This window comes from Myodes glareolus, chromosome 12 (assembly GCF_982192425.1).
Source record: "Myodes glareolus chromosome 12, mMyoGla1.1, whole genome shotgun sequence".
Lineage (NCBI taxonomy): Eukaryota > Metazoa > Chordata > Mammalia > Rodentia > Cricetidae > Myodes > Myodes glareolus.
The window spans coordinates 14,850,615-14,862,700 of record NC_142037.1 but is presented as its reverse complement, the minus strand read 5'-3'; the positions used below and the strand labels follow the sequence as shown (position 1 = coordinate 14,862,700).

The 12,086-nt window shown below is 39.8% G+C and overlaps 1 protein-coding gene across 7 annotated transcripts in view; it reads right to left on the bottom strand.

Annotated features, from left to right (window-relative positions):
- Txndc16 (thioredoxin domain containing 16) overlaps positions 1–12,086 on the bottom strand; it is an 87,493-nt gene that overhangs the window by 3,775 nt on the left and 71,632 nt on the right. For all 7 annotated transcript variants that reach the window (XM_048430002.3, XM_048430004.3, XM_087911997.1 and 4 more), the window contains 3 exons: positions 10,376–10,514; positions 6,910–7,070; positions 5,520–5,710 (listed from right to left, as the gene is read on the bottom strand). In XM_048430002.3, the coding sequence (XP_048285959.3) occupies positions 5,520–5,710; positions 6,910–7,070; positions 10,376–10,514 (491 nt within the window). The remainder of the gene's footprint in view (positions 1–5,519; positions 5,711–6,909; positions 7,071–10,375; positions 10,515–12,086) is intronic.

Genomic DNA, 12,086 nt, shown 5'->3' with positions numbered 1-12,086 from the left:
TTAGAAGACCAACATCTTAAAATTGTAGATTAAACCCTTAAAATTACAAACATCACCCACTCCAGTCTTGTCCTCCTAAAAAGCATCCTGTCTTAACCTTACTTATTTTATGAGACAGAGATCTCACAGTATAGCTTTGGCTGTCCTGGAACTTGATATGTAGAACACTCTGGCCTTAAGCTCACAGAGATTTTCCTGCCTCTGCTTCCCAAGTGCTGGGATTAAAGGTGTGCACCACCACATCTGACCTTCTAGCCTGTTTTAAAACAGTTTTTAAATATGCATTCTGGCTAGTTTTATGTCAGGCTGACACAAGCTAAAGTCACCTGAGAGGAGGGAACCTCAATTAAGAGAATGCCTCCGTAAGATTAGGCTTTAGGCAAGCCTGTGGAACATTTTCTTAATTCGTGACTAGCCCTAAATGACCTCAGTGGCAGCCCTGCCTCTGGGTTCCTACCCTGCCAACTTCCTTTAATGGCAGATTATGATGTGGAAGTGTGAGAGAAACCCTTTCTTCCCAGAGCTGTTTTGGCCATGGTGTTTATCATAGCAAAAGAAACCCTAACAAGACGGGTGTGTGTGTGTGTGTGTGTGTGTGTGTGTGTGTGTGTGTGTGTGTGTGGCGCACATGGAGGCCAGAAGTAAGCCATGGTGTCCACAGCGTCTTCTTCCATTACTCCCACCTTATTTACAGCACCCAGAGCTCACTGACTGAGCAGGTTCCACAGAGCTGATCTGCTCATTTAGACCAAACTCAGGCTGCCGGCTTCCACAGCAAGCACTTCACCAAGCGAACCGTCTCCCTGGCTCTGAAAAGTTAACTATTTCTATGAATAATTCCAGAAAAAAATACCTTCGAATATATTTAACATTGTTGTTCATACTAGTAATGCCTTAATCTTGAAGCATTTTCTGTTTTTAGGTTAACATCCTTTCCACATACTTTATGAAAACAAGTCCACTTTTTAAAGTTAATTATAGACAGTAATAATTTTAAAGTGCCATGGAGTCAACTGAACTATAAACACACAGCGATTAGATAATTTTCCTTAGGTGAGTGCCATGCAGTGAATCTTCACACTGTTTTCAAATACTGGTCATACTGTGTAGAGAATGACAATTTTGGAGAATTTAGCCCTAAAAGGGATGTCTTTATCAACTTCCCCTTGACGCTCACTAATCTATGCAGAAGAGGAGTCAGAAAGACTGTAAGAGTCAGAGGGGAGGGATGAGTCAAGGAAATAGCATCTTCCAGACACAATAGGCCTGATACACGTTTGAGGTCACAGCAACTGGGACAGCACACAGAGGTCCACATGAGTCTAAACCAGGCAAAACCCCAGCAGAGAGCAGGGGATGTGGACACAAAGGTCCATCTCTAATCCAGAAGCTACTTGCAATAGAAACCTCCTGGGCGAGGGAAGATCAATGTTCTCCAGTGGAGAGTCACTGGATCTACTCACCACGCTCCACAGCAGGCCCATGCCCAGGAGTAGCTGTCCAAAACAAAGCGGACTCCATGGTCTTCTGTTGTTGTTCTTTGTTTTGTGCATGTTTGTTTTGGTAATTTTTGTCTTACTGTTATTTTGGTTTTGTTCTTTTTAGTCTGTTTTGATTTTTATTTTGTTGTTATTGTTGTTTGTTGGTTGGATGGATGGGTTTGTCTTTTACTTTTTTTAGAGAGAAAATTAATATGAAGTTAGGTGGGTAGAGAGTTAAAAGAATCTGGGGAAAGCTGAAGAAAAAATATGATCAAAATACATTGTATGAAAATATTTTAAATTATAAAATACTGATCCTTAGATGAGGAAAACTGATTAAAGTTGGTAACTTATGAGCTACATTAGCTAACCAAAAGGTCTACTAAAAATTTAGTTGGCCTAATTAAAATATTTTTGAGAAAGAAACTAAGTAAGCATGTGAAGTAAGCTTTTAGAAATAAGTTGCGATAGGAGAATTTATATGATGGTACATGCAAAAATAATAAATGCTCTAAAAATACAAACTTGTACATCTCCTACAAATCAAGCAATCACCTTTGTCGGGTTCAGAGTACAAATGAAGTACAGTTTATTAGAGCTGGAAAGTTCAAACAAAAATCTGCACTGCTCATAAGCCGTGTGGCTACACTTTACTCAACTATACCAATCTCGGCACATCACGGGGGCATTAAATTATGTTACTCGTGGAATTCAGGCTTCAAACTGGTATTGATAAATTACTAGATTACAAAGTGACCAATGGATGTAATTCTTATCTGAATGAAATGAACAGGCAAGGGTAAGAGTGACTATGTGCATTTGGCAATAACACTTAAATGTTTATTGACGTGTCTTGAAGGAAAGTCTAGTTTAAGGGGAAGAAACATGCAATTTTTAAAGGCTAACCCCTGGAGCTTGACATTTGAATGCTGCTAATTATTGCTCAGGGAAATATAGAAAGGTCTTAATTTGAAAACAAATCTGTTCTCTGATCATGTGGCTGACACATTATTCATGAAGTGATTAAGGACATAAAGAACAGTAGTAAACACTTCTTGATCCTTTATTATATGCCAGACATTATTTGCTCAATCTTTAAAGTAACAAAAACATGATAATCTTCCCATGGCTAGAGCAGAGAAAGACTGAGGGACTGGACAAACTTACTCACCAACTCTCAGTAAAAATGGCCAGGGGCCACAATCTCACCTGTGGTGCAGGTCACTCTGGGAATATTCACTGTAGTCCTAAAATGTCACAACAACCGGCCCAGCTTCTGACCCTCTCTCAAAGCATCGTTAGCAAAAGCCTGTCTAACAAAGAGTGTCCAGTCTGGCTAACACAAAGGAACACAACACACAGGGGTGTGCCATTAAGTCTTATATGCTGCAGGAGTAACTTAACAGAAACACAGACACACAGAAATGATGGAGACCCTCACTAGGTGAGGTGGTAAAGACATTAAAAACTGCACAGAAAGGATGCCAGACTCCCAGAAACCTCTCAAAAGGACTGTGATTATTTCAGAAAAACTGGCAACAGTTGTGGTAAAAGCTCTCCTGATGTCCTTGCCAGGAAGACCTGAACACAGATAATACCTTCAAGTTTATGTATTACAAAGTTTCTAAAAATAGCCTTACTTAACTGTTAAGTAACTTTGTGATGTATCAGAGTAGGAACTGTGCACCTCTCCTTAGCAAAGGAAAAAACCAACAGAAAGCATGAAAACTGGGTCATGAGCTCAAGGCTGTGTTTTGAGCATCCACCGTTTCTAAAGCAGAACTATTTGAGATGCACCTGAGAGCACAGTGGCAGCACTCACAAGACCCTGTAAGGAGGTGATGCAGTCAGGACAACAAGCATCTGCAGAGTGCAGGAGCTACAGATAAAAGGGTGCACCCTTGTATGTAAGAAAGGACCAGGAGCCTCCTACAACACATGACTGATGCTAAATAGGCAATTTTCTCAGTTTCTAAGAAAATATTACAGTCAGTGAACTACCTTAGAAATTCAAACAAAAGTATCAACAAGTTATCATCCTAAAGGGATAAAGGATAGCCAAAACAACTCAGAGAATAAAAAAATGGAGTCAGAGGATAAAAAAAAAACCCTACTCCAAAGCAACAGTAACGGTGTGGTGTGACCACAGACAGGGACATGTAAATGAGCAGAGTGGTAGAACACAGACAGGGACATGTCAGTTACTTCACAGTGGCATTATTCATAAGAGCCGAGAATTGAAGGCGACCTATCACATGATGGATAGTACACACAATGTAGTGTCTTCACATGGTGAAATATTATCTGCCCATAAACAGCAATGGCTGCTTATCCCTGCTATAGCATGGTTATTCTTTGAAATCTGCACCCCAAGAGATGGTCAGACATAAACACCCACATATGATATTATTCCTTAGTACTACAGGTTAAATATTAAGCTAGAATAGTTTGTGGATGCTAAAATGTCGAGATATCTATATTCCTATGTTCACTATAGCATTATTCATTAATTGCCATGATTTGAATATGACCTGTGTCTGTCAAAAAATAACCGAATAAAGAATGGTGAGTGCACACAATGGAATGCTATTTGTTATATATATTATACAGTATTCTGTCTGTATGTCTGCAGGCCAGAAGAGGTCACCAGACCCCATTACAGATGGTTGTGAGCCACCATGTGGTTGCTGGAAATTGAACTCAGGACCTTTGGAAGAGCAGGCAATACTCTTAACCTCTGAGCCATTTCTCCAGCCCTTATTTGTTCTTTAAATAGAAGGAAATAATGTAACTTGTGGCAATGTGGATGAACCTCAAGGGCATGACACTTAGCAAATTACTCTGGGTATAGAAAGACAAATACAAAATGACCTCACTTAAAGGAAGAAATTTAAAATAACCAAACTCACAGATGTAAAGAAACACGAAGTTATGGAGGGAGGAAAACTACAAATGGGGAGATGTTTGTTGTGGGAGTAACTTCCGCTGCCTCAACCAATAATCACTGAAGCAGGAGCCCACAGTGCAGCGGGGAGCGACTTCCGCTCCGTCAGCCAATAGCTGCTGAAATACCAGCCCACTGGGGCGTGGTATATTTCTCTTTTAAAAAAGAGAAGCAGTTCCGGATAAGGTCTCTCTTGGTTCCGGCTCTTGGTTCCGGTGCTCGGTCTCGGCTGCTGCTCCCGGCTCCTGCTCCAGCGACTAGGCTCCCTTCCTGACGGTTTATGGTGTATGTAAGTTTTACCCCCCGCCAAATAAATAACCCCTTAAAACATAACTGGTGTGGGATTGATTCATTAATAGATGTTGACCAAAGAGCACAAAACTTGTTAGACAGAGAAAGCTTTCTGGAACTCTGCTGCAGAGCAGGGACTGCAGTTAACAGTACATTACACAAACAGGAAAATTCCTAACAGTAGACTTTTCTCTTTTTTGCATGTATATATGTATGCACTGTGCAAGACTGTGTGTTTTTGTGTGTATGTGTCTGTGTGTGCACGCAGGTACATGTGCACATGTGTGTACACATGGAGACCACAGGTTGACCTGAATCTTTGTCCATCTTAAATTCTGAGGCAGAGTCTCCTGCTTGATCTCAGAGCTTGCAGTTAGCCTAGTTAGCCAGTTTTCTGTAGGGATCCCCCACCTCTGTCTCCTGTGTGCCGGTGTTTCAGGCAGGCAGCCTTACCCACCCAGTTTATGAAGATGTTGTGGGTCCAGACTCCTGTCCTCAAGCCTGTTTTACCTAGTAAGCCATCTCTCCAATCCAAACAGTAGATTTTAAATGATTTCAACACACAAAAAAAAATATTAAGTGTGTGAGGTAACAAATGTTAACTGGCTTGATTTAATTATTCCCCAATACATGTATATATTAAAATACATCATAAATACAGAGATTTCCATTTGTCAGTTTTTAAAATTGTCTCTGGGGCTGGGTAGACTCAATAGTCAGGGTCTCTTTGGACTAACATCAAAGTTGGATAGACCTGATGGCTGCCTATAATCCCAACACTTAGAAGAAAACAGAAAACTTACTGATAGGATTTTCTAGGCCCGCTTCTAATTTTTTAAGCCACAATCTCAGGTTTTGCTCCGTTATAGACTGAGCTGAAGGAAATGCATACACTTGGCCTCCTGAATGCAGATTCACCAAGAGCAGCTGAGGAAGTGGGGGCAGAAAGCCAAAATATGCCTTCAAGATTCCCCTTCCCATTGGAGTATTCTTTCTGCAAGAAGGGAGGATTGAATATGTTAATTATTCCTTCTGTGACAAAAAAGATAATAAAAATCAGATAGAGAAGTAAACTTCAATTATTAGCCTGCCCATAAGCTTATGAAAAGACTTCTCCAAGACCAAGAAGTCTACTATTAAATTAGTAATCAAATTCCTTTAAAGATTTTTGTGATACGGGGCAGTCTACCATGGGAGGAAAAAAAAGACAGCCAGTGACTTTCCATGAAACTCAAGAACCCAAAGCCTTATCAACACAGGCTTGAGACAATCCATAGGTTCCCCTTAGAAGTTTAGCTAAGTACTTCATTGTGTGTCAGCTCCAAACTAACCTGTTACATAACTGTAACAGGATGCTCCCTTTTACAAAGACTTCTCTCTCCTAAAAATGTGCCTTTCCTTGGGAAAGGGGGGGTTAATTGCACATTAAAGAGCTAAGAAAATAGCTATGTTCCTACAAGGAACTACACATTAAAGCTGTCCATCTTCCTAATGCAACAAGTTTCACAAGACATAAAACACTTTAGGTATCTACAATGGTAGTTACCTAGGCAAACTTGCCTCAAGAATGAGATGCTAATAAGACTTCACAACAAAAATGTACATTGCCACATTTTTGCTGCTTTTCAAGAAAGTTAAAAAAAAAGAAAGCATATCTTAAGGGTCATGTGTGCACATGTGAACTGTATTCACAGACATTTAATAAAATACCAGTCATTCATCTAGAAAACATGCCAAAAAAAAATTACCACTTAGGGATGCACTGAGTGAAACCCTTCTCTACTGCTATGGGGTGACTTTAAGCACACAGAGAAGCAAACTGAAGGTTGTAAACATCACAAAGCTTACTTTATTATTTGCCATTGTTTTCAATGGACATCAACTACTTTTAAAATCAGAAAAATATTGCCTACAATTATTTGAGAATAACAGTCAAGTCTAAACAAGGTCATCTTGAAACTTAACTGAGAAAGTTAGTTATGAAACTATCACAATAATAAGTTTGGTCCCATGTTAACTACAAAGGTTATAGAATTTCATTTCCTAATGAAAATGTAATAATTGTATTTCCTTTATGTAGCTCAGAGTGACCTTGAACTCATGAGTGCTGTGATTACAGGTATGCACCACACCACAGGCTTCCCCCACCCTTTACCTCATAAGTCAAAACAAAATCATTCAACATATACTTACAAATTTAGCCAGCAAGGGGTAAATGAATCCAACTGCTTCTGTCTCATCAGTGCCAGAGCTGTGTTCCTATACTGAGGGTTTACGCTGCCATCACTGAACAAGATAAGCAATGGTCTCTGAAGTCTTAAATATGCAGGAAGATTTTCCACAGTGATTTCTGGCTGTTAAAAAAGAAGCATCTGAAATCCCTCAAACAAAAATCATGGACATGATACAACAAAAAGTATAAACAATGCTCAAGTCATTCATGTGATTTCAGCTCATAAAATGTAATTCAAACATCTTCATTCAGAGATTTGACCACAGTAAGTAAATCTTAAGCACTTCAAATTCAATCCTACCTGATGGTAATGAATTATAGTCAAAATAAAATTACTAACAGACCTTAAGAACATATTAGCTTTAAGAACATATTAGGCAGTGGTGGCACATGACTTTCATCCTAGCACTCAGGAGGCAGAGGCAGGTGGATCTCTGTGAGTTTAAGGCCAGCCTGGTCTTCAAAGTGAGTTCCAGGGCAGCAAGGGCTACACAGAGAAACCCTGTCTACAAAACCAAATAGAGGACACATTAGCTGATGCCTCTATAATAATTCATGCTGAACTCTGAATCCAGATTAGCTAATACACACTTAATAAACAAAACTCTTTCATACTCCCCTCTAGTAAAACATAAGCTAACTTCTTGATGCCTGTCTATATCAGGATGTCAGGTCTCTCAGTCCCAGCACCAGGTCTGCCTGCATGCCACCATGCTCTGCACCAGGATGATAATGGACTGAACCTCTGAAAATTGATTTGCAGCCTACATCCTACAATCCCCAGGACGGAACTCATTGCCTCCAATGCAACAGCAGCCAGGTGTATGGAGCGAAGGCCACTACCTTGTGTGATCCAGGGGTTTATTAAACACAAAAGTATACTTTGAAGGGCTAAATTATAATAAATCACTATTATGCCCAAATTAAATAACAGAATTTACAAAGAAAAAAACATAAGCTAAATGTTGAAATTATAACCTTTTCCCCACTACCCATGATTAGCTTACTTTTTCCAAACAAGGATATTTTGGAAGATTAAAATAATTAAAGTTGTGTTAAAACAAATCCCAAAGTCAATCTGACCTCTTCTGAGTTTAAAGAGAAGGAGAGGAATTTAGTAAGGAGTAAGTAATCTAATCTTCCACCATCTTTAGTACTGTTTTAGGAGAGCATCCTGCCACCATCTTTAGTACTGTTTTAGAAGAGCATCCTGCCACCATCTTTAGTACTGTCTTAGGAGAGCATCCTGCCGTGAATGCAGTGCAGTAGCACTGAGCCCCATGGAGGCACCTGTGAGCTAGAAACACCATCTCCCATCAGATGGAAGTGTTCCCAGAGGCTCAGTGGGACAGGAAGCTTAACCCCAAAGAGGCATACTGCCTACCAGCTCCCTCCTTCACGGGGTCACCAGAAACTCTCATAAACAACCTGACATTCTAGATGATGCCAATGACCTTTGTACAGTGTTACTTCACCTTCAAACATCAAGCTGGCCTATGCCTTTCCCTATTTAGTGCTCAAATGACATTCCCTCTGCCAATCATTTCTCTTCCACTCTTTCTCTTCGTATTCAAAATCATCATCCTACATTTTCCTATACCGCAAGCTAACTACTAGGTCTGTTTTCAAATCCCAGGCCGGTTTTCTGTGCTAACTACTGTCTATCTTTCACACGTGCCACATTCCCCTCCTAAACGCTGACAGAGCTCACTGAGCCCCAGAAACATGAGATGTGGATGATGACTTCCACTCAACTCATTCACTAAGAATTAAGAATCTTGAAACAGGATGCTAGGTGCTTCTTAAGGAACTTTTCTGGCGACACAGAGTTCATACATCAGAAGAGAAAGGTACTGAAACTGCTGTGATCCTTGAGTGCTTTTTCATGCTTGACTGTAAGGAAGCCTACCTGTCAAAAAGGCACAGGGGGGAACTCGGGATTTGAGGAAGTGTCATTTTGATACAGCCCCTGTATAAAGAGTGAGATCCTGACAAGCTAAGCTATACTCCAGCACAGAGCTACAGATACTGAGAGATAGTAAAGAACAGGCAGGGAGCTGCTAAGGCGACACGGGGGGCATCAGAGAGCTGAAGGTCATCAGTATAGGGAAGGCAAAAGGCAAGTGTAACCATGAGAGCACACAGGAGCGCCTCAGTGGTCTCCTAGCTCCTGAGAAAATGCAGATTTTGTATCGGATTAGTGACATGGACTGTAGTATTTTCAGAAGGATGACTAGATAGGCATCTGTGAGAACAGAGGGCAGTGATGGACAATCTCCTTTTCTCTATCAGTCAAGAAAGAAAGACAAGATCTCTGCAAGATGACAAGTACCCATCAGGAGGAAAACAGTTATGTAAGCATGGAACAATAACAGAACTGAATATTGAGCAGATATTAAAAATAAGGACTTATATATTTTCCTTCATGAAAACAGACTTAAAATAAAAAGAATACAGATAATTGTTTTTGGATTTTAGAAATATATTCTCAAGTTTAAACCTGGAGAAGTTACAATTGAGTTTAATTTTCTTCTTTATTATTTTTGTATTATTTGAAAAAATATAAAGTTACAATACCATGTATATATTAAGGTAACATTTCCTTAATAGCATGTTTCTTAAAAATTATTGTAATAATAATCTAGAAAACTACATTCTGGAAAATATGAACTCAATTATTTGAACGATTATAACCTGCTAGTTTAGCAGGAGAGTCCGGGGTTAGACTCAAGGTAACAAAGAGACTTGTTTTAAAGACTACACTTATTTGAGTCCCTAATGTATTAGTATTTACGTCACTGTGACAAGAAACATGGCGGGAGACTACTCACTCAATACTTAGAGCTGCTAACAGTGCCCTGACATCACTTCAGACATGCCGATGGAGAAATGTGCACTGCTCTAGCTACCAGAGTACCAGTAACCAGGTTACATCTGTTGAGGGCAACAGGAAGGGGGTCAGAAGGTGGCATTTTAAAGCTGTACAGATTGTAACAGGAGCCTGATACTTGCTGAACACCAAGACACCCTCTACAAAGTGGCATACCTCTGCCATTCAGTCTAACTCCTAGAGAGTCTGCACCTCACACATAAGAAACTGGGAGCAGCAAAGGCACCACAGAGCCAATAAAACTCAGAGGAATTTGCAACCAGAAAGTCTGCATCTCTAGACCATCTGCACTGGGACAAGGTTCACCCTACATTGGATACTTCGGCCCCAGAAAGCCATGTAAACTTTTAAGAACAAACTCGAAAAGCTGTGTATATACATAATCAATGAACAGCAAAATCAAACCAAACAGTATTCACCCACAGAATATGACACCCCAGTGCCTCCAAAAGCTGAAACATGTATGCTAATATATTACCATTCATCAATGTGGATTTTACTTCAAATAACTTTCTTATTCTATATGATATACTCACAAATGCTTCCAGTGGTGCATTTGCTAGTATCTGAGCCATGTCTTGCATTGGGATGCTGGCTAGTGGAACACTCTCTATTCTGCCTTCTCTGGGTCTGGCCAGCAGCATGGCTGGAAGAGGTACGCCATATTTATTTGACCTATGGAGAAATATACTATTAAAATTCACAACCAAAACATATCAAGTCACCAAAAACATGAAGAATCAACCCAGCACCTCCTAGTGGAAGCAGCACAGGGAAGCCTTGCTGCTAGCTAGTGAGATGGTATATAAGCTACAATGTTCACTGTGAGAACAGAGGAGAGGGGATCATGAGTTTGAAGTCAGCCCAGACTATACATTGAGACACTGTCTCAAACAACTAAAGTTTAAAACTTTAAAAAGCCCTGGTGCTAAGTAGAAATTAATCTCAGTTTCCAGACAAACTGATATGTGAGGTTATATGAGAAAATATGAGAAAATTTAGGAGTCTTAACAATCTCTGTTAAAAGAAAATGCCAATAATCTAAAGTTTTCTTCTCTACAATTCACCCTCAAGAAAATGTGTAAGTAGAACCTGGAACATGGTGTGTGGCTCTCCACCTTCCTGGACTGCTCATCACAGGCCTGAGTAAGCAGGGCCCCAATTGCAAGGCTACAGTCTGCCAGGTACTAGAGTCAGTGCCTTATCTATCTTCACTTAATAGTCAGGGCACTTCTAAAGTAGTCTCTGCCACCTGTCTTAGGGCTGAATGGGGTTCAGAGAGCAAAGACCAGCAGACATTGAACTCCTGAGGTGCTCTAGACAGTGTGTGAAGAACCCACTTTTGCTACTAAATCTGACAAAATCCAAATCCTCTAAATCAAGAGAAAATTGTGTTGTGTGCCATTGCCAGTAGGTGTGTATGAGAACAAAGTATAGATACTACAGTACCATAAAGGTTGGTAAAGAGTCCACTGCAGACCACCCAGAGGGGGCACCAAGCTGACAAGCTAGCTGGCTATAAACCACACACTCTGAAAACAGCCTTGCCCCAGCTCTTTATATCTCAGATGCAAGTTAACAGCAGAAAATAGTAGGTGTATAGTTTATCAGATAGATAGGTCTCCTATTTCCTGGTTCGGTAATACTTTCTATAAAAAATGACTAATTTCACAAAATGATCTAAAGTTTCCTTATTGAGATGTGTTCATAATGAAACATTGGTGCTCTGACATCAGAATTAGTAACACTGGAGCCAGAAAAATGAAAAGCACAAACTACTAGTATTTAACAAGTTCACTTGTACCAAAAAAAAAAATAAATTGTCCAGATGAATATGATGTGTGTTAATACAAGTCTCCAAATGTGCACTACAGGCCTTCATTCCATAGCAATATAACAATAAAGCATCTTGGTAACCCACAGCAATCCCATCTTCCACTGGCAGAACAACTGAAGTTTTAATATAATTTTACATATTCTTTGGTGGCAAATAAAAACAATCATCAAAAAGTAAAATTCTCAACACTAGAAAGATTCCAAAGATAACTTGAAGCACAAATATCAGGACACAAAGGTGAAAACTTTTATAGGAGCAAAAATAAGTATAATAACGTCTTCTGTGGATGCTTCAAAATAAGTATGAGTCCAAGATAACTCTTACAGGCACTTCAAAGGGGTTTTTAGTGCACCTAACAGCATGCACTTCCCAGACATCTTCCTGGAAGAAAATTAAAATACTGGGGTACA